The 23002-nt window shown below is 50.1% G+C and overlaps 2 protein-coding genes across 2 annotated transcripts; one reads left to right on the top strand and one right to left on the bottom strand.

The window, feature by feature from the left end:
* Nucleotides 1-328: 328 nt before the first annotated feature.
* Nucleotides 329-2216, top strand: LOC122466933 (interferon lambda-1-like). Its single transcript, XM_043553253.1, has one exon. It carries the CDS (start codon nt 1166-1168, stop codon nt 1736-1738), a length of 573 nt encoding a protein of 190 aa, XP_043409188.1. The 5' UTR covers nt 329-1165; the 3' UTR covers nt 1739-2216.
* A 2289-nt stretch (nt 2217-4505) lies between these two features.
* On the bottom strand, nt 4506-15968 carry SPATA2 (spermatogenesis associated 2). The gene is made up of 3 exons (XM_043553694.1): nt 15623-15968; nt 8787-9233; nt 4506-7856 (listed from the first exon to the last, which is right to left on the bottom strand). Exons 2-3 carry the CDS (start codon nt 9120-9122, stop codon nt 6630-6632), a joined length of 1563 nt encoding a protein of 520 aa, XP_043409629.1. The 5' UTR covers nt 9123-9233; nt 15623-15968; the 3' UTR covers nt 4506-6629.
* Between the last annotated feature and the right edge of the window lie 7034 nt (nt 15969-23002).

Below are 23002 nucleotides of genomic sequence, written 5' to 3'. Positions count from 1 at the left end.
TTTTTTTCCCACAATTTAAAAAGGCAAAAAAAAAAATTTATACTGGATCTCAAGGGGGTACCCTGAATACTTGAAACAGTCCTCCTGATTTCAAAACATATTATATACAAAGCTACAGTAATCAAAATACCGTAGTAGTGGGGGGCGCCTGGGTGGCTCAGTTCGGTTAAGTGTCCGACCTCGGCTCAGGTCATGATCTCATGGTTCGTGAGTTCAAGACCCGCATCGGGCTCTGTGCTGACTCAGAGCCTGGAGCCTGCTTCGGATTCTGTGTCTCCTTCTCTCTCTGCCCCTCCCCCGTTCACACTCTGTCTCGGTCTCTCAAAAATAAATAAACACTGAAAAAAAATTAAAAAAAAAAAACCTGTAGTACTGGCATAGACTTAAAGACACCAATGGAACAGAATAGGGCCCAATAAACCCTCGCATATATGATCAAATGAGCTTCAACAAGGGCACCAAGAACATACCATAGGGCAAGGGCAGTCTCAACAAATGGTGGTGGGGAAACTGGAGATCCAAACGCAAAAGACTGAGGTTAGACCTAAACTTAACTCAAAACGGATTAAAGGCCTAAATGTGAGATCTAAAACTATAATCCTAGAAGAAAACACAGCGAAGAGTTTCGTGACAGTGAATCTGGCAAATGATTTCCTGGATGTGACACCAAAAGCACGGGTAACAGAAGCAAAAGTGCACAAATGGGACCACAGCAAACGAAGACTGCGCTTCAAAGGGAAGCCGCCTCTGCCGCTCAGGCACCCTCGCCCACACTCCTCGCCGGCACCTCCCTCAGCCTCGGTAAGGGGCTCCCCACAGTCAGCTGAAGGCTGCCCCAGAGAGTCCTAAACGCGGTTGTCCAGACACTGGACTTCTCAGAAACAAGGCGTTCTCCTATGAGGGAATTTCAGTTTCTCTTTCCTTCTCGGCACAAGTCCAGGGAAGGGACTCGTCGGATGCCCTTTCTCTGTGGCTCAGGCGGCCTCGCCCACACCCACGTGCTCACCTGCTTCAGCGAGTGGCTCCGCCTACTTAGGCCTTTTCAGGCCCAGTGGAGATTCCAATTTCCACTTGCCTTTTCACTTTACATACATCAGCTGGGATTGCCCAGCGAGCCTGGCTAAAAGCGGAGCCATGCGGCCGGGGAAGCAGTCGAGATCGGGCCATGGCTCCGGCTTGGGTTGTGGTGCTGGTGACCGTGGTGCTGGGCTTGACCAGCGCGGGCCCTGTCCCCACTCCCAGGCCCCCCCCAACCAGGAGGGGCTGCCACGTGGGCAAGTTCCCATCTCTGTCGCCGAGGGAGCTAGAAGCCTTCAAGAAGGCCAGGGACGCCTTAGAAGAGTCACTCCCGCTGAAGAACTGGAGCTGTGGCTCTCGCCTCTTCCCCAGGACCAGGGACCTGATTCGACTGCAGGCCTGGGAGCGCCCTGCGGCCTTGGAGGCTGAATTAGACTTGACGCTGAAGGTCCTGGGGAACATGACCGACTCATCCCTGGGCGTCGTCCTGGACCAGCCCCTTCGTGTGCTGCGCCACATCCACTCCGAGCTCCAGGCCTGTGTCCAGGCTCAGCCCACGGCAGGACCCAGACCCCGCGGCCGCCTGCACCACTGGCTGCACCGGCTCCAGAGGGCCCCAGAGGAGTCCCAGGGATGCCTCGAGGCCTCCGTCACGTTCAACCTCTTCCGCCTCCTCACGCGGGACCTGAAGTGTGTCACCGGTGGAGACCTGTGCGTCTGAAAACCTGGACCCGACCCCAGCCCGTCCGGGACCCAGACCTTCTGTATGCACCAGGCCTCATCCTTCCTTAAGTTATTTCCTTTCAATCCCTTATTTATGGACCTGCAGCCCCGCTCCATAGCCATAAGAAATGTTTATTTTTCTACTTTTGTGCAATGTGCAGCAAATAAACAGTAAGGAAGAGAGAAAAAAAAGAGCCAACTACTCTGGAGACGGAGAGAACAGAGGAACATGTTAAACAACAGTGAGGGCTGCAATCGGCGAAGTGCAGACTCTAGCGAACTCTAAAGGACTAAAAATCCAGCTTGACAAAAACATTTCAAGGAGAAAAAAGAGAGAGATAGGGTCCCTATACTCTACAGGAACAGCTTTGAGGGTAACGGTGATTTAAAGGTCTATCCACGAAATGCAATGTGGAGACCTTATTTGAGCCCTGATACAAACTGTTTTTAAAATATGAATTTAGGGGCACCTGGGTGGCTCAGTCGGTCAAGCGTCCAACTTCGGCTCAGGTCATGATCTTGCAGTTCGTGAGTTCCAGCCCCGCGTCGGGCTCTGTGCTGACAGCTCGGAGCCTGGAGCCTGCTTCGGATTCTGGGTCTCCCTCTCTCTGCCCCTTCCCCGCTCATGCTCCGTCTCTCTCTGTCTCTCAAAGATGAATAAACGTTAAAAAACAATTTTTTTAATATGAATTTATACAACTGGACATCAGAACATTGACTGCCTATCTATCGCTATTAAAGAATTATAAAAATTTAGATGTGATAATGGTATGGTGTTTTAAAAGTCCCGTGTCTTTTAGAGACACGTACTGAAATATTCCACTGAAGCAGATGTCTGGAATTTCCTTCAAAGGAATTTAGGAGGGAAGTGGATGGACAGGTAAAAAGGAAACCAGGTTGGCCACAAGTTGGTAGCTGTTAAATCATGGAAGCTGGGTTCATTTGTACCTCTTTTGTAAATAAGATGGTTTCTTAAATGAGAATATGGGCCGGGGGAGGGGGGTGGCGTTTAAGCAAGATAATGGCTCCTTCCTCTCTTACATAAAAACTCTGGAGGTAGGCAGGGCAGGCTGGCTATGATGGCGGCTTCTTAAGCATCAGGGACCCAGCCGCTCCCAACCGCCCCTCCCTCATCACTTGGCTTCCGCCTCAGAGTCTCACTGGGCCACTCCATTCCAACCAGGAAGGAGGCTCGGGTGGGAAGAAGAAAAGATCCTTCAAAGGCATGTCTGAGAAGCCACACGAACCACTTCTCCGTCCCACTGCCCAGACACGGCCACATGGCCACGCCTGGCTGCAGGAGCGGCTGGGGAAGGCAGTCTTTACCCCGGATGGCCATGTGTCTAAAAATCGGGGCTTCTATTACCAAGGGAGAAAGGGTGAGAGGAGACGGGGGTTCAACTCAAAGCGTCTGCCACAGCTCTTCTCTCTCTCTCTGAGACTGGCAATCGGGCGGGCGGGGTGCCACAGATCGGTGCTCGAAGCGGGCAGCAGGGCTACTGGGCAGCTGGCGGGCACGATGATGTTAAACATGCTTGTCGTTTACATACACAGATTAAGCAATCTGCTCCGAAGCCACCACTCTGCTCCGGGCGCAGCAGCGAGTGTCTGGCTTCCTCCGCTCTCCCAGGCTAGGTGCGCATCTCTAGGAAGCCGCTCTTCCTGGCGGTGCCATTTCCTGGGCTGCAGCTAAAACCCAACCCAGCTCTTGGGCCTCGGTCTGGCCCGAGGCCTGGATTATTTGTTCACCGGCGCACGAAATGGAGAAACCTGCTATTCTCTGACCGCTGAGGGGCCTTGTAGGGGCCGACCTGGCAGTGGTCACCGTCATGCAGAGACCCTGCTGCTACCAAAAGCCAGGATGTCCCAGGGCGCCTGGGTGGCTCAGTCGGCTAAGTGTCCAACTTCGTCTCAGGTCATGATCTCACGGTTCGTGGGTTCGAGCCCCGCGTCGGGCTCTGTGCTGACAGCTCAGAGCCTGGAACCTGCCTCGGATTCTGTGTCTCCCTCTCTCTCTGCCCCTCCCCCCCCCTCAAAAATAAATAAACATTAAAAAAAAATTTAAGAAGCCAGGATGTCCCAAATCACAGCTGCTCTTCTACCACCCTCAAGATCTTTGCCATGTGTCTTGCAAACCCTCCTTTGGAAAAACACGTAAGTTGATTTTTAAAGTGATCTCTTGTCATTGCTGTAGATGGAAAAGCAGTACAGCCTGCTCCAGACAGAAGGTAACGGAACACCTAGCTAAGACTCTGCCTAAGGCTCCGAGCCTAACACCTGCTTCCTCTTTGGTAAAGACAAGCTAGCATTAAATGGACTTTCTCCTTAAGGCATTGAAACGGATTGAAAGAAAAACGTAATCAATTTTTTTCATAATGTCCTTCAATGTTATTTAATGCCTGTCAGTCACCACCAACAATCATTTCTCCTGGAGTATGTAGTCCCACTCCTAAGAAACGTGGCTGAACTTGGCACACCTCGGTTTCCCCACCTTACAGGTGGGGATCGTAACACTACCTAGTTTACAGGATGACGGAGACTATTCTGTGGAATCACGCATGTGAAGAGTCAGCGTGCAAAGTACCTGGCTCACAGCGTAAGCACTCGAAAGCGGGGCTCTCATCAAGTTATCAGTTTTGTGGGAGAGAAAATGAGAGTCCTGTCATCTGAGCATCTGACAGCTTGAGCAAAACAAACAAACCATCCAAGCAGCCCAAACTTCAAAAGCAGCAGGGAGGGAGGGACATAAAACTCCAAACACTTTGTTTAATAATGGAAGACACTTTATTATTTTTTTGAGTCATCTCTCAACATTTCAACTCTTGATAGAAATCAATCGCAAAACATCTCTTTTTAAATTAGCATGTATTTACCCATCGCAATCACAGCAACCTCATACAGTAAGGTACACGCCAAGGACACGGTCAGAGATCTCCTATTCCAGTCTCTAAACGCGGTATCTCCATGATGACATGTGTGCCGGACTTTCTCTCCCAGGACGAGGTGGGCACTCCTGCTCCTGCCCACCAGTAGAAGCTACCTGGCCTCACAGTTGCTTAAAAGTTCCTGTAGTGCTGGAGCGATCTGGGAACGGAAAACTAGAAAACTAGAGCTCTCAGGAGTAAAACAGGCGTCGACACTTCTGAAACGTGGGAAGGAAGAACACCAAAGATGACGACCCCAGAATGGGCTGGTCTCAGTAATAAAGGTGTTGAAACTCAGCTGTATATACACATTGAGTATCTACATGTGCTCTACTAGATATATAAAAAAGAGCCACAGAAGATTTGGAAAACCTTAAAATCACTCCACTGCATTGGAAGAACATCAGCAAATTCACAGTGGCCTCAGGATTCAGCCAGAGCTAAATGTGTTCGAGAGCCGAACACCTCCTTCTACCAGAAAACCCACTGCACGTAAATCCCTAGATTCTGTACATCACAAACACGTATGGCTAAAATATGTTAGTTCACAAGGAAGCGGTTTTTAGTTTCAAACTCTTGCCCCACTCCTGCTCGGCACCCCAAAAGCAACATCCAGGGGTCATTCACAGGAGGAGTTTAAGGGGCCTTCAGGTTTGGAAGCGCTTAGGCTCAGCTGAGCATCTCAGGAGACGTCCGTCTGATGGGCACACGCTGACTCGGGCCCACTTTTAGTGCAAAAAGATCACCGACGTGGCAGAGGAGTCCTGGAAAGAGGCGAAGAAGGCTGAGATGGAGGGGCGGGGAGATCCCAAATGACGTTCCTTCTCAAACGAGACTCAAGAAGTTCGGAGTGCAGGTTCACACGCGGCAAATGGCAAAGACCAGGCCGTAGGTCCGCAGGGTGAGGTTCCTGAAGGGTCACTAGGGTATCACAGTCCGCAGGTGCACAGAACTCCCGGCCCGCACTAGCCCCCTAAGTGTCTGCTGGAGGTAGGTATATAGAGATTTATTGGAGGGAAGACAGTGGCTCGCCACCAATTCTGGGACATCGTCTGTTCCTCCTCTGCCCCCACACTCTCTGCTCTACCCTTGGGCTGTGGTGTGTGTAGGATACAACACGGAAGGGGAGGAGACCCTCCCTTGGAAGACTAAAGAACCCAGGCCATTTGTATAAATAGCTACATGATCAATGTTTTAACCACTGTGAAACACACGGCAAGTTGAATATTTATTTAAAAATAAATCTCAAAAATATCTATTTACAGTACAGTAAGAGGGGCATGTGCAAACAACAGAAAGGGGGAGAAGTCCATCCTGCCGTGGACGGTCCACGCTTCAGTGCGTCGGAGCAAAGTGCACAAACGCCATGGGCTGAACTGAGCTGTGGCGGCAACAGGATGCCGTTCGGTGAATACCGGACTCAGTCCACCTTTGAAACCCAGACGGGTGGAAGTCAGGGGCGGGGAGTCCAGGAGGGGATCCTTGTGTCCGGGAAGGGGGTGGCCAAGGGATGAGCCACTGGAAGAGGCCCGGTGTGGCAGGAGGGCTCATTTCACAAGCCAACAGGCCTCTAGCTCGGCGCTCCAGGTGGGCGTTTGGAGGGGACCTGGAGGGCCCTTCCCAGTCCAAGTTGGCTTTGCAGTGGGAGGGGTGGGTGTGGCAAGAGTCTCAGAGACAGAAATCTTCAAAAACAAACAATGGAATAGGGAGTGGAGAGATTAGCAAAAATGAATCTGAACGGAAGTGCCACCCTCTCCCTTGTCAGGTGACAAAGCAGCCATCAAAGGAAATATCTGGGTCGCCAGGTGAACGCGCACGTGGTGCGGGCGACCCCACGATCCCCTGACACCTACACGGTCAAATGCAGGCCTCTGCTTCCGAGATCAATACGTGAACACTTCTTCCCTGGGGGAACCCAGAAAGTCAGTGGTGTAGCCCTTGGAGCAGGGGGGTGCAAGGTCGAGTCTATCTGTACACGAGATGGGAGAGCTGGGTGGACTTGTAGTTCAGCTGGTTGTTGGGCATGAACTTGTGCAGCTCACTCTTTTTGCAGCAGGGGTCATAATGGTAGGCGCCGAGGCAGGTGTCGCAGGAGACTTTTGAACACTGGGTGCAGGTGTTGGCGGCACCCGGGCGGTTACAGAAGCCACAGCGGGAGGTGGCTGTGGCCGAGGGCTTGGGTTTCGGGTGGAGGTGCGGCAGCCGGTCGAGGCCCTGAGTCTGGCCCGCGTACTTGTCCCGCAGAGACGACCCGTGGGCCAGGCTGTCGTGGGCAGAGGCCTTGCTGGGGAAGGCGCCGGGCCTGGGGGCCGGGGGACCGGCAAGCAGGCCGTCGCAGCGCTGGCAGAGGGAGGAGCTGCAGGACAGACCGCAGTTTTGGCACTTGGACAGGGCGGACTCTTTGGCGGGGGGTGAGCGCTTGTGGTAGGGGGCGTGGGCATCATTTCTGAGCAGCCACACGTCCGGCCGCAGGGCGTCCTGCCTCCGGGACGCGGCCCTCGGCTCCGAGTCCGTGTACAGATCCACGTCATCCTGAGCGGAGAAGTACGTGCCACGCAGCGGGCCCAGACCGTTGTTCGGCGAGGGGGGCGGCAGGTCATCCGGGCTTCCGTGGGCGGAGCTGGACACGGCCAGGAGCGAGGGGGACGGGCGGATGATCTCGTCCTTGAGGCCGTCGCCCACGTCTGCGGCCACCGGCTCCTTCCGCAGGCTCAGCGAGGCCTTCAGGGGCGGCTTCCGGCTCTCCCAGTAGCTGTCATAGGCGTCCACCGACCTCGAGGGCTTGGTCACCCGCGGCTTGTAGTAGTCCTTGGCCGCCCGCTCGCTGGCTGACTTCTGCAGCGCCACGCGGGCCATGGAGGCCGTCAGATGCTCCCGGCCCTCAGCCCGGCGCCGCAGGGCCTCCGAGCAGCCCCGCACGTCCTCCGCGCTGCTCTTGCGCTCGCTCACCACGTCCAGCTCGGAGTAGCCCTTGTCCTTGACTTGTGAGTGGATTTCCAGCATCTGCTCACACTCCACCTTGGCCAGAAAGAGCTCAAAGGAGACCATCTTCACCTGGAGGGTCTCCACAAGCTCTTTGAGTCTGTACGCAGTCCCTAACTCGGGCACGTAGCCCATGTAATGCAGGATGGCTCGGATGTCCTCTTCCAGCAACGACGACTTGACATAATAAACGAAGGGGCCCGTGTAGGTCTAGGAGAAGGAAGGGTACAGAAAAAGGCGGGATTTGCTCTCTGAGGCACACGTGGTCTGAGCACACCCAAGTGGGGGAGGGGGGGAGGGAGGAGAGAGGAGGGAAAGATCTCAGCAGCCGCCCTCCCCCCCCGCCCCGTGTAGCAGACAGAGGCCAGCTGGGCACACGGCGCCAGGGGAGCTGCACGGCACCGCCTTGAGCGGGAGGCCACAAAGCCACCAGCTCCCCGTACGAGCTTCCGCGGCTCTGCGCCATTGGAGGAAACAGGGCAAAAAACGCGGTGAAGAGAGGGGATCGGAGCCGAGGCGGAAGGCCCAATGAGCAGCAAGAATATTCCTTTCTGGATTTCTGCGGAGTTCTGAAGAACAAAAGCCTGGCTTTGTGGAAACTCTCCTGAGCCATCGCTGCCTTCAGCACGATTCAGAATTCTCTCGCTCTCTTAAATCCATCCTCCACGCTCCTGTCTCTTCCCACTTGGTCCGAACCCCCTCTCGGGGGACCCCGGCGTCTGCAGCAGCCTCCTAACTGGTCTCACCGCCCCACTGGTCTCCTTCCCATACAACAGAATGCTTTCCAAATGTAAACCCGATCCGGGCCTGCCTTGCCTCCCAGCCTACTTAGGGCAAATTCGAGCCCTTTGCCCTGGGCTTGGAGGTCCCGTGTAACCAGGGTGCTGCCTGCCTTTCCAACTTCACAGCTGCAGACGGGAGTTGCCAGGGGCAGGGACTCAGTAAAGAGAGGACACTGGTCAGACAGGCAAGGTGGGGAACAGAAGGGGGTACTTCTAGTTGTTGGACCAAAGGCGGTGGGCAAGATACCCGGACGGGTCTGCAGGCAGAGGAGGGATGTAACTGGCACAAGCCCTCTCAGGTCGGACTGGGAGGGGCAAGAAGGGAGACCGGTGGGCACGGCCCTTCCCCAGACCTTACCTTGATGCTTCTGAATTCCTTCTTCCACGGGTAGAGGAAGAGGTTGACACCGACCGTTTCCAGCACACTGAAGGCGCAGGCCAAAGCCCGCAGGCTGGAGGAGCTCAGCGAGCGCAGGGAGCTCTCCACCACCTCATAGAACTGGATCAGCCGGAATCGATAAAAGGGATCCACCTTGTGCAGGCTGAGCAGGGTCGAGGCTGCGACCCGCAGGTACTCATCGTTGCCAGGCCGCTGCTTGCTGGGGGCGGCGTCCACTTTGCCCTCGTGGAACTGCACGTACTTCCGAAATAAATCATCCTTGTATTTTGTATCCATTGAACTGGGCTTCCCCATCCGATCCAGGGACGGGGGGGGGCTACCTTATCTCCTCCATGGCTTCTGGGCTCGAGGCAATGACATCGCTAAAAGCACTGACATGTTGCCCACCTGGACTAGGGGCATGCTCTGGAAGGGGAAGAACAAGAAGCACATCATTCCTCGCACGGGTCCACGTACCAGCTCGTGGCTGCCGAGGCAAAACGAAAGTCAGAACTGGCCTGAGCTACAACTGGGCACCACCAGCCCCGGGCCCCTCTCTGCGCATCCATGCAACACATTTAACTGAACACGTACTATGTTGCAAAGTTGTGGTAGAAACAAGACAGGTAGGTCCTTGACTTTGCTGAACTCATAAATGAAGAATGTGATTAGGAGCACCCAACCTGGTTTTGTAGGGAGGAGGAGAAAGTTTAAAAAATCCCCCCCACCCCCTGGAACCAGAGCGTATTATGCTAAGTGAAATAAGTCAGAGAAAGACAAATATCCTATGATTTCACTCATATGTGGAATTTAAGAACCAAAACAGATGAACATAGGGGAAGGGAAGGAAAAATAAAAACAGGGAGGCAAACCATAAGAGACTCTTCAATACAGAGAACAAACTGAGGGTTGCTGGAGGGGAGGTGGGTGGGGGGATGGGCTAAATGGGGGATGGGCATTAAGGAGGGCACTTGTTGGGAGGAGCACTGGGTGTCATATGTAAGTGAGGAATCACTAACTGGGTTCTACTCCTACACTGTATGTTAACGAACTTGAATTTAAATAAATAAATAGATATCTCCCTACCCCCACCCCAGGCAATGAAGGTGAGACATGAAGGATGAGGAGTCTGCCAGGCCAAGAGGTGGGAGGGGAATGTAACGTCAGAGGCGTCCCTAGGGAGGAAGGCCCTGAGCTAATGCTGCCAGGCACTCATGCACACTAATGCCCTTCATCTTCTTAAACCACCCTAGGAGACACAGGCACTACTACTCTGATCCCCGCTTTACAGGTGCAAAAGCCAAGACAGAGAAATGTAAAGAACGTGCCCAAAGTTACAGAACCACGAAGAGGCAGGGCTGAGACGAGAGCCCTGGCAGCTGGGCTCCAAGGTCCACGCCCTTACCCACCACTCCCTGCTTTCCTGAGGCAGGAAGGAGCTTGGCGAACACAAAGAAGGCCAGGATGGCTGAAGCGGCCAGGGGGAGGGAAGGGAGTGACCAGAGATGAAGCCGCAGGCACCAGCAGGGCAGGATCCTGTGCCTCGAGGCTCAGAGAGCAGAGCGTGTGAAGAACTGTGTATTTTATTCCAAGAGGCATGTGAAGCCCCAGAAGAGCTCAAAGCAAGGCAGGGAGGGCCGTGATCACATCTGCAACTTTAAAGAAAGACCACACTGGCTGGTGCCCCCTGGAGGATCTCTGACAGCCTGATACCTTAGGAAAGGTTTACAGTTCTCCAATAATACCTATAGCTTATTCCCCTATACTTAGGAGAGGTTTACAGTTCCAATGGACAGGACAGAACATTCTGAGTTGGGGCACACCAAATTTGTACTTTTTTAAAAAAAATTTATTTATTTTAAGAGAGAGAAAATGAGTGCACATGTGCACGAGGCGGGGGGGGGGGGGGAGGGGGGGTTAGAGAATCCCAAGCATGTTCTGACTCGAGGCTCGAATTCATGAACCGTAAGCTCATGACCTGAGCCAAAATCAAGTTAACTGACTCAACTGCTGGGCCACTCAGGCGCCCGAATCTGAACACTTGCTGTCTGCGGGGCCACTGGTTAGAACACGCACAGAGTAACCAGCATGGTCGGTGCCACAATGCTGGGAGCAAACCTGCATTCATCGAGGGTACTGCCGGGGCCCCAGGAGGCAGCACAGCACAGATCTGATCTATGAACAGATCCAGAAGCCTGACTGCCTAAGTGTGAATCCTCGGTCTGCTTCTCTGGGCCAGTCAGATAAATTGCTCAGCCTCTCTGGGCTTGTTTTCTCATCTGACAGTGGGGGTTGATCATAGTACCTAGAGTTCAGAGTCGGTGTAAGGATGATGATCAGTATATAAAGGTCTTCACAGAGGGCTGACTCGAAATATGCCCTTGAAAAACATGAACAGCTATTCCTGGTATCTGAAGGTGCTATACCCCTGCCAAAATGCCAAGCGTTTTCTTTTATTTTTTTCTTGAGAGAGAGAGAGAGACAGAGCAAAAGCAGGGGAGGGGCAGAGAGAAGGAGACACAGAATCTGAAGCAGGCTCCAGGTTCTGAGCTGTCAACACAGGGCCCGACACAGGGCTTGAACTCGTGAACAGTGAGATCATGACCTGAGCCAAAGTCGGACACCTAACTGACTGAGCCACCCAGGCACCCCTAAAATGCCAAGCATTTTCAAGAAGGTAAGGTGAGCGTGGGCAAATATCTCCAGCCAGGTGGGGGATGTGCATTTTCACAGTCGCCCATCCTGACCACAAGCTCCACGGGTGCAAGGACCCTGACTGAATTACTCAGTAAGGTAACTAAGCACAGAACCAGAGGCAGGCAGGGAACGTGCTTCAGAAACACCTGCTAGCTAAGTGGACGAGGCTCCTGCTGGCTGTGGAGACCACATGGGACTGAGAAGGAAGCTACAGTGAGAAGGGACAGGCCCAGCAGTCCTTCAGATCTGAGTTCAGCTCAGGAAGTGCTAAGGGCCCACAAACCTGGCAACGATCATGAGGTCAATAAAATCATCCACTCTCAATGAGCCACTCACCTGGCTTCTTCACAGTTTTGGGGAGACTCCAAGGATTTTAACCAGGAAGTGAGGGGTGAGATGTGCAGGAGAACTGGGGACAGAGAGGCCACTTTCTCCCAACCACTGCCCTCCCAAGGGAGCCCCGTGCTTCAAGAACACATACACCCAAAGAGCACAGGAGGCACATGAAAATCCATTAGGATAAAATTCTACCTCCTGACCAAGGCCAAAGGCTTCTCACGGTCTACCCCTGCTCATCTCTCATAGCTGTCCTCCCCTTCCAAGTTCCACCCACACAAACCTTTCTGTTGTTCCTCAAACACACAAAGCTCACTTCTGTCTCAGGACCTTTGCCCGCGTTGTTCCTTCTGCATGTTCTTCCTCTGATTCTTCCCGTAGCTGGCTCACATTCGTTTTTCGGGCCTTAGCTCCAATGTCACCCCTCAGAGGCCTCGCTGACAACCCCAGCTCAGTGACTCCCACTTTCCTAGTCCCTCATTACCCCATTATCCTGGGGTAATCACCAGCTGAAAGTGTCGTTATTCATTTACTAACTTCCCCTCTTTGTACCCCCACCGTAACCCAGCATGCTTCACAAAGGCAAGGACCACATCTGTTTCATTCACCACAGTGCCTGGAACACAGCTTCGCACACAGTAGGTGTTTGATAAAACAGGAGAAATGAAAGAGGCATTCGTGATGCCATGCCTTCAGTTTCTCATTGAGCTCTCCCGAGATTCCAGGGAGGTCAGCTCCATGACAGGACATGCTGTTAAGTAGCCAGAGCTACTGGACCCAAGATTCCAAGCCTGACCTTTTGAGGCACCCGTGTTCCTCCCATACCTCCAGGACTCCTGGGCTCAACAAGTATTCATGCAGCACCTATCTCATGCCAGGCCCTCGGATGGGTGCAGTGGGGGGATAATCGGGGGGGGGGGGGGGGGAGGGAGCTGCAATTGGGAAGCCACAGCCCTGCCCTCAATCCTACCTACAAGAGGTCACTATCAATGTATGTATCGCAAGCCGAGAGAAGACACCACTGTCCTTACCAATAAAAACCGGTATGTATTTCCTATTTTGTATTTACAAGAGAAACTTCCACCCTGCCTCTGGTCCCAGGGACTATTTTTTGGTACATCTGAGAAAAATGTAAACAAAGGGACATGAAGCCTCCTAAATGCGGCTGTGATTTTCCTCTGACCAAGTCAGCGCTGAGCCTATAGAGGCTTTTTTTTTTTTTTTTTTTTTTTACAAAGTCAGCCACTCTCAAGCTCAGTGTCTGCTGCTCTGTAATCACATCACAGTCCACACCCGTGTTTGTTGCTGGCGCACAATAAACAAGGAAAAGGGATCCAAATAGCCCAATCGGTGTTGGTGTTCCAAATCCTCAAGTCAAGGATGGGAAACCCATCTATGATGAATCTTGCGTCAACCTAGGTAGGTAGGTGAGGAAAAAAATGAACGCTAAGAGGTAATTAAAGAAAGGGAGACGGGAATGAATCGTCACTGAGGTCCTACTACTCACTCAGCACTGAGTCTTCCGCTTTACCTGCATCATCCCATTTAATCCTCACACCAAAGTTCAGCCATGAAACAACCAGCCCAACAGAGCTCCCAAGGGTCCGAGCCGGAATTTGAACTTGGGTTGGCAGGCCCTGAGGCCTGGGTTTTTTCCCCGTTTCCCCCACTCATTTATTGCTACAATCTACCATTCACTAAGGGATCAGTACGTGAGGGCCCTCTGCTAAGTGCTCAATGAAAATCAGTGAAAGCCACAGGACAGCCCCAAGGTTAAAGAGGAAACTGAGGCTCAGCGAGGCCAAGTCACTTGTCCTGAATCACAGGGAAGGAAGAAGGAGGATCTGAGGTCCGCACCAAGGTCCGATGCCCAAACCCTGACTCAAGCTCTATGCTGCTTCTGGGCTGCACCTGCCGGACAGCTCTACTTGAAAGGGCTAGGCTAAGTTAGAACATCCCATGGCAGGGCAAGCAGACTTGAGTTCTAAAAATTGCTATAGTAGCAAAATTCCCCTCTTCCCACACCGAAGGGGGCTGAAGAGCTGCAAATCTCTTTAAGATGTAAGCTCAAGGGCCAAGGGAAGAGGCTGGCCAGAGACCGGCCAGTGGTAAAGCAGCTGACATCATCCCTCCTGAATACATTTTCTGAGAATACAGGCTGCATTGTGGCTGGTCATAGCTGGTGTCTTTTCTGAGCATAGAGCCAGCAATTTATTCCCAGCACTCTGCAAGAACAACAAAAAAACACGCTCTCTGCAAAAACAGCGTGGTTACAGGAGACTAGACAGCGCAATGACAGAAGCCGTTAATTTCTCCAAGCAACCCAAGGATTGGAGCGCCATGACGTCCCAGTCTGGTGGGGGGGGGGGAGGGGGGGGCGGGAAATGGCACTGTGAACATCCCTAACAGCGTCAGGCGGGTGCCCGGAGCCAAGAGGCCTGGTCAGCACTCCCTGCACCCACAATCTGGACTCCCTTGGAAAAGCAACTCAATGAAGAGAGAAGATGTTACATATACACTCAGGGAGGTGGTGGTTTTTTCATGACGATGATAATTTTTTTAATGGTTTTTGGGTTTTTTTGTTGGTTTTTTTTTTTTAATAATGTCAAAGGAAAGCTGTATCTGTTTCAAATCCCACTGAAAGGAACTGAAATGATTTGGGGTAGCAAAGCATTAGCTTGGCTTTACCTTAGCTGGCCCATTCAAGCAGAAACATCCCCCAAGCAGCATCTGAAGGAGCCCCCTCCCTGCACAGACATAGGCTATTTAGGACGCATCATTGCCCCGGTCCACAGGTTTACAGATCTCTGGCCTAGCTTCAGCCAGCTCAGAGTTCCCTCGGCCTCCAAACAGCAGCAAGAGGAGAGCAAGCCATTCAACCTCTTCCACCTCCGTACCCCACTCTTTTGCACTCATCCCAAACCCGAGGTTCCTGAGACACATCCAAGGCACCTTGCACTGCCTGTGAAACACCAGAGGGCCCCCATACCCCAGTCAGATTCCAGAGAGATTCAGAGAGAGGTCTTGCAAATCTCTGAAAATAACACCAGCTATAAGCTGCTGCAAACGGGCTTCCCTACTGGCAGCTGCCTCTCAGAGAGGCTCTGAAGGAAGCAGTTTCCACTCCCTGCTGGGGACAGGAGCTGGCGGCTGCTATTCCCAAGCTGGCAATTCCTACAGTCTCTGAGGGCCGTATCAGTTGTAAAAAAACACCCCAGTCCCAAACTCAGGCCCCATCTGGCTTTGTGAATGAATTCCCTGCAGCGATCACTTATTGGACGCCAGCTGTATGCCAGAGACCGTGCTTCACAAGCATTATCTCATTTCATCCCCACTACGGCCCTAGCAGGCAGGTTCACTCCCATTTAAGTAATTAGGCAAATGAGGCTCAGAAAATGAAATGACTTGTCCAAGGTCACACAATAAGTACAAACCCAGATCGGCTGCCAGACACTGGGCTGGGGACCACTGCGCGGTAACTGCCTCGCGGTGGGGTCGGGTGGCCTCCCACTTGGTTAGTCGCCGAAGAGGGGGTGTTCCTCCTGAGCTGCCCTGAGCCACCCATGGCCGGTCCCAGGAATCTGCGAGGCAGTCTCCGGGGGAGTGGGGATCCTGAGGACAAGCTGGGCCCTCGGGACGCAGAAAAGGCGGGCCCGCCCGCCGCCCCCGCCGGCCGCGAGGGGACCCCGCTCTCGGGTTGGCCGAGCCCCGCCGAATCGGGCGCCCCCTCTGCCCTGGGAAGCGCCGGAGGCCGTTTCCGCTCGCGGCCGCCCCGCACTCACCCGGCACTGCCGCCAAGGACGCCCCGGCCGAGGGTATCCAGAAGGGGCCGCGGCCGCCGCCGGAGCCGGGCCCCGCTGGGCTCTCGCCGCTCCGGCCGGCTGCAAGGGACCGAAGCCAGTACCCCGAGACCAGCGGCGACCCGGAAACACTAGGCCAGGAAGTGACGCCTTTCGGAGGCGGGTCCAAAGGGAGGCTGGGCCGCGGCTGCGCGTCGTACCGGAGCGAGGCCGATGGCCGCGGGCGACGGAGGGAGAAGCGGGAGGCAGAAGAACGAGCGGAGGAGTCGCGGAATCCGGCTCTGGGGCTTGCAGGGCCGCCGCCTCGGCTCGGACTAGCCCCGGAAACAAACGAGCCGGACGTGACGCACGCCAGCCCCGGGATGGTGGCTGGCCGGTTGTCATGGGAACCAGTGTGGAGCCGGGCGGTGGAGGCTAGGAGCTGCGAGCGCGGACTGAGTGATCCCCGGCCTCCGCCTCCCGGACTCGTCCCTTGTCCAGATGATCTGCGAGCAGCTCTCCCGACTGAGCCTGAGCAGGAGCTGACAGTTGGAGTCCTCACCCCATTTTACAGACACAAATACCGAGGCTTAAAGAGAGCAAGTGAGGTGCCAGGATCACGCGAGATGGAATCCGGCCTCGAGAGGACTGTCTTTAAGAACGGGGCTCCCAGCTTTGCCTTTGCCACTTACTAGGGGCGTGACCTTGGGCAAGTTACCTCGCCTATACGAGCCTCAGCTTTTTCACTTGCCTTTCATATTGCCTCCTTGCTTTGCGACTTTTCATCAAACACCTTAGTACCAGCATGGTCTACACTGGCTTCAATCATGGTGTGGCTTGGACTTGTCTATACTCCCACCAAACATATTGACCGTGAGCTCACCGAGGACTCAGTTTTTGTGGTTCACCATTCCACTGAATCCTTAGTGATTGTCTAACACGTATCCAAGACTTTGTCAGACATATTTGCGATTGGACCATGATTCTGTCTCTCAAACTTAACCCCAGACATTTATTGAAGTCTCGGAGCCCACTCCATGCCCTGTTCTCTTCCTCCATCATGCTCTGCTACCCTTCTGGCCTCTGTGCCTCTATATGCTGTTCCCTCAGTGTAAATGTTTTTCCCCCTCACCTCTTTCCTTCCCAAGATAGATAAGTAGATAGATAGATAGACTCACTTTAAACCTGACACCCCCACAAAACCTGGAGCTCCTTACTCATCTGTGTTTCCCCTGAGCTCTGCACGCGTCTGATCTGGATGTGCCCAACAGATGTTCCTTGATTGCAGAATTCTCTCTCTCAGTCTTAGTGTCGCCAGCTAAAGCCACTGGGTCTTGTCTCAGAGGAGCCAATGACAAAATACACAGGGAAACATTTGGAGAACCAGCAACCCGCTATTCAAACAGCAGTGATGACTATATCTGTTGCTATCTGAACACCACTCAAGGTCTTTGTGTACTTCAACCTTTATCAGCTCAGGTTTAGGCTCCTCTCTTAATTATCTGCAAAGTGATGGCGAGGAAAACTGTCCCACAGAACTCTCTGCCTTTGCAACAACTCAAAACTTTCCTTTGGAAACTGTTACAAGACTGCACAATGGTGGCTAAGAAGTCCCTTACAGCTCTGTGGTTCTGGGGCAGCCAAAAGGGAAACAGATTTTTAAGGAGGCTTTACTAGTAGGAAACCCTGGTCATTGAGATGCAGTGACGTTTTATATCAGAAAGGACCCAAAGTCTCCCCGAGGGAGTCAGGTTTCTCATCTTTTAGACAGGGTTGAAGGCCTGAGATTTCTCTGCTTGGTGATGTGGAAAGATAGAAGCATCCTTTTCAGATTTCATTACATAATGATTAGCAGATTATATAATAGACATGTGACAATGATTAGGCACCTCTGCTTCCTCAGAGCCAACAACACGAAAAATCTACCTACTTCTTTCTATTTTTTACTTTTTTATCACAAAAAAATAATGCATGAATTTCAATGATACAGATGTGTTTAGAACAAAAAAGGAAAGCAACCCTATGACCCAGCAATTTGATTTATTGGAATCTACCAGAGAAGCAAGCATAAGTACACAGACCTGTTGCATCCTTGTTTGTATTGCAAAAGCAAAAACCAAGAACATGCTAAATGCCCATCAATAGGGAAATGAAGTATCCATCCTAGTGAATACTATGTATCACTTAAAAAAGATCATGTAAACCTACCTTACTCTGCAGTACATTTTGTGGAATGAAAAAAGAAAGACATCCCCCGAAATGGAATACAAGACATCAACCAATATTATATATGTTCTAAAGGTACGTGTATATGTATAAAGTCAACAGGAGACAATAATGCAAATATCGATCATTTGTTTTTTAAATCATTCTACAAATACATATTATATGATTTTTATTAATATCTCCCCCCCAAAAAAAGTAAGCTCCATGAGGACATAACTATACCTGTTTTTCACACAATTATATCAACACTATCCCCCATACATATACTACCCCACACAAAATAGGAGGTTCAACAGTATTCGTGTGTTTGTTTTTTAAGCAAGGCTCCACATCCAAAGTGGGGCTCGAACTCATGACTCTGAGCTCAAGAGTCCCAGGCTCTACTGACTGAGCCAGCCAGGCGTCCCAACAGTATTTCTTTCTGATGGAAATTTTCACTGAATGCCGGGTTTGATGTTAAGATTTCAGGGGCATGACTATGAACAAGATGGACACAGCCCCTGCCTCAAGGAATGTATAGTCTCCTTACCAGAAAGAGAATATTAATAAGACTAGGTTCCTATTGTCCAAATCTGGGACAATCTGAACATCAAAATAAGTAATGTTACTGATGAATTATAATACTTCGGAGGGAGGGGAAGAAACCATGATCCCGTACTAATACTAAACATAAAAGCATGAAATGCTGTGTTTGTCGGAGGAACATGCCCCAGGGCTACATGTGGCCAGGTCTGACCCCTGCACTCAGGGTGGATGAGAAGCAACAAGTTAGTTCATCTAGTTAGATGAATGCACAAGGCAAGCCGAGAATGCGTTGATAGAAGGGCAGCCCAGTCTCTGAGGACCTCAAATGTCAGGCCAAGAGTCTGGGTTTGCCCCTGTGAGCACCGGGGAACCACTGAAAGTCTGTGAGCAGGAAGGATGGTGGTTACAGCCCTTGCTCTCCAAACCAGGTGTTTGGTGCTTGGTAGATAAGAAATCAGCACGTAAGGCCCCTAGAAATATGGCGCAATGGAATAGAAATGACTCTGCGGCCAGTGGACCTGGGTTCAAGTCCCTGGTACAGCATTTAGTAGCCCCATGAGTTGGACAAGCCACTCAGTCTCTCTTAGCCCCTCTACAAGCCTGGACTCTGGAACCAGAATGCCTAGATTGGACTTTGCTGCTTCCTTGCAGCAAACATAAATATAAATATATACAAATATATATAAATATAATATATGTATATTAATATAAAGCAAACACAGCAAAATAGGAACATCCAGGAATGTGGGTAAAGGAAGGGTGTATACCAAGGTTCATTGTATTACTCTTGCACCTTTCCTCCAAGTTAAAATTAAAAAAAAAAAAGAAAAGGTTGAGAAAAGCAAGTATCAAAATAAACTGAAGAACATACTCTCAGTTGGCCATATCACAAAAATGTGAACCAAGATTTATTTAATTTTTTCAAAATGTTTATTTATTTTGATAGAGAGAGAGAGAGAAAGCACACACGCTCATGTGCAAGCAGTCGAGGGGCAGAAAGAGGGAGAGAGAGAATCCCAAGCAGGCTCCACGCTGTCGGCACAGAGCCGGATGCGGGGCTTGATCTCACCAACCCAACTAGGAGATCATGACCTAAGATGAAATCGAGAGTCAGCAACCCAACCGACTGAGCCACCCAGGCACCCAGCTATGTTACTTTAAATGTAATTATGCTGGAGTGCAAATAGGCAAGTGCAAATATCATCTGAAAAGACATGTTTCTTTTTTTCTTACTTAGAAGTATATAACTTAAAATTTTTGATACTAGGAGATAATTCTCATTAAATGTTAATATTTGCTAGCCTTTGTAGTAAATTCTTTACATGCATTAAGTTTTTTGTCTTTTAATTTTTATTTTGAGTTATAATTGCACAGATCTTAACAAGTTATAATTCACTGAGTTTTGACAAATGCACTCACCATTTCTTTTAAAATATAGAACATTTCCAGGGCGCCTGGGTGGCTCCGTCAGTTAAGCAGCCGACTTTGGCTCAGGTCATGATCTCACAGTTCGTGAACTCCAGCCCCACGGCAGGCTCTGTGATGACCACTCGGAGTCTGGAGCCTGCTTTGGATTCTGTGTCTCCCTCTCTCTCTCTGCTCCTCCCCTGCTCACACTCTGTCTCTTGCAAAAATAAACATTAAAAAAAACAATAATAATTGAAAATAAATAAATAAATAAATAAATAAATAAATAAATAAATAAAATAAAATAAAATAAAATATAAAATATTTCCAAAACCCCAGAAAGTTCCTTCATGTCCTTTCCAGTTAAGTCCACACGCAGAGACAATCACTGTTCTTATTTCTTTCACCATGATTAGTTTAATCTGGAATGTCATGTAAGTATAATCAGTGGGGTCTGGCTACTCTCAGCATACTGTTTGGGGGACTCATCCACATTATAAGTATAACATGTTAATAGTTTGTTCCATTTTATTACTGAGTGGTATTCTATTGTATGAAGATGCCACAACTTATTTACCCATTCACATGTTGATTTACTTTTGGGGTATTTCCAGGTTAGATCTATTTGAACATTCTCTTACAAGCTACTATGAGCATTCTCGTACAAATCTGTTTTTATTTTTTTTAATTTTTTCTAATGTTTATTTATTTACGAGACAGAGAGAGACACAGCATGAGCAGGGAAGGGGCAGAGAGAGAGGGAGACACAGAATGTGAAGCAGGCTCCAGGCTCTGAGCTGTCAGCACAGAGCCTGATGCGGGGCTCGAACTCACGAACCGTGAGATCATGACCTGAGCCGAAGTCGGACGCTTCACCAACTGAGCCACCCAGCCGCCCCTCTCGTACAAATCTTTTAATGGACATATGTTTATGTATCTTTTGGGTAAAAATTTGTGAATTTTACTTAAATTTTTTCTTCAGGGAAAATTGGAGTCACAGAGTGGACTTTTCCATAAATGGTGTTGGAACAAGTGGATAGCCATCGAGAAAAGCTAATGTTGGATCCACCCGTCACACCACATACAAAAATTAATTTGAGACAGATCATAGATCTAAATATAAAGGCTAAACTCACAAAACTTCTAAATGAACATGTTGGAGACTATCTTTGGGCAGATAAGGATTTTTTTTAGGACACAAAGCCTTAACAATAAAAGCGGGGGGGAAAAGACCTTATCGAAATTAGAATTTTCTGCTCATCAAAAGACAATTAAATTTGCTTCAAAACAATGCAGGTGGTGGGTGAAGGGAGGAACTGAGGAGGGTATAGAACAAATAAAACTTCATAAGTTGATAATTAATAAAGCTGGGCAATAGGTACATGTAAATTTATCATTCCATTCAATTTACTTTTATATATGTTTAAAATTCTCCATAATAAGTTTTACAATGTGACATATATGTAAAAAAGACGCCGTTAAGAATATAAATAGGCAAGCCACAGACTGAGAAAAAATATTTGCAATACATATATCTGGTAAAGGATTTGTATCTGGAATTTACAAGGTGTCCAAAAATTTGGTGGGATTCTAAGAGTTAGGCCTTAAATAGCTTTAAAGTATGTAAAGCTCAAAATTGCTTGTGTGCCACATGTGTGGGTAGGTCTATAGCAGCACTGCCCACAGAACTTTCTGTGGTGATGGAGACGTTCCATATCTGCTGTATCCAATACATAGCCGCTAGCTATAGGTGGCTATTGAGCTCTAGAAATATGACTTGTGAGACAGAGGAAATGAATCTTTAGTTTTGTTTTTAATTTATTTAAATTAAAAAAAATTTTTTGATGTTTGTTTTTGAGAGAGAGAGAAACAGAACACAAGCAGGGGAGGGACAGAGAGAGAGGGAGACACAGGATCTGAAGCAGGCTCCAGGCTCTGAGCTGTCAGCACAGAGCCCGACGCAGGACTCAAACCCATGAACCATGAGATCGTGACCTGAGCCAAAGTTGGACGCTTAACCCACTGAGTCACCCAGGAGCCCCTAATTTATTTACATTTAAATAACCATAATATTGGATGGTTCAGGTCTATGGGATAAAGTCCTGAAAATAGAAGACATAAATCAAAGGGTACATGCTCTTATAACTTAGATAATTATAGGGAAATGGCCCACAAAGGAGATTATATTGTCCATCACTGCATAACAAATGACCACAAACTTAGTGGCTTAAACAACACATGTAGATTATCTCACAGTTTCTGTGGGTGAGGAGCATGGGCATGGCATGACTCGTTCACCTCAAGCTACAGAAGACAGATCTCCTTCAGATCTCCTTAGGATCATTATTTAGCTGAATAACTTTTTAAAGGATCTGCCCCCACCCACCTACCTCACTGCCCATTAGAGACCCCATATTTCTTCCCTGAACCTTGCAGAAGGCCTGGCACACAAGAGACCCTCAGGGACTCTTTGTTGCCTGAATGAATGAGTCTACGTTGGTGGCAAAAATTGAGCCTGCCAAGGAGCGCCTGAGTGGCTCAAGTGGGTTAAATATCTGACTCTTGATTTTGGCTCAGGTCATGATCTCACAGTTTGTGAGTCTGAGTCCCGCATCGGGCCCTGAACTAACAGTGCAGAGGCTGCTTGGGATTCCCTCTGTGTGTGTGTCTCTCTCTCTTAAAATAAATAAATAAAAAAAACTAAAAAAAAAAAAAATCAAGTCTGTGAAGTCTTTGAGTAGGACCGACACCCCCACTCCAGGCTCACAGAAGATCTTAGATGATGTGGGCAGCCTGAGAGAGGCTGACAAGGGCTCCAGGGAGGAAGAGACTGTTGTGGGAAATGGTTTCCTTGAGGACATTAAGAAGGGAAGGTTCGTTGATTTAACACACATTATTAGGTTGATTGTGGTTTGAAAAACAGCGAGTATGAGTGTGGAGGTGAGAACTGGCAACGCATTTGCCAGCTGAGAAGGGATAGGGAAGAAATTCTCACTGGGGATGCTTAGGAAAAACAGGAAGTGATATAGCGCATTCAAGCTCGGCTCAGCACTGATGGGGGGAGGGGAGGATAGTGTAGGCTAGCGGTTCTCAAAGCATGGCCCCTAGTCCAGCAGCAGCAGGCCTCACCTGGAAAACGGTTGTAAATCCTTGGCCCTACCTCCACTGGCCTGCTGCATCCGGAACGCCCAAGGTTGGCTTCAGCAATTGGTGGTTTAAGGAGCC

Source organism: Prionailurus bengalensis, chromosome A3 (genome assembly GCF_016509475.1).
Source record: "Prionailurus bengalensis isolate Pbe53 chromosome A3, Fcat_Pben_1.1_paternal_pri, whole genome shotgun sequence".
Lineage (NCBI taxonomy): Eukaryota > Metazoa > Chordata > Mammalia > Carnivora > Felidae > Prionailurus > Prionailurus bengalensis.
The sequence above is the reverse complement of the archived record's forward strand: the minus strand, read 5'-3'. Positions and strand labels throughout refer to the sequence as shown.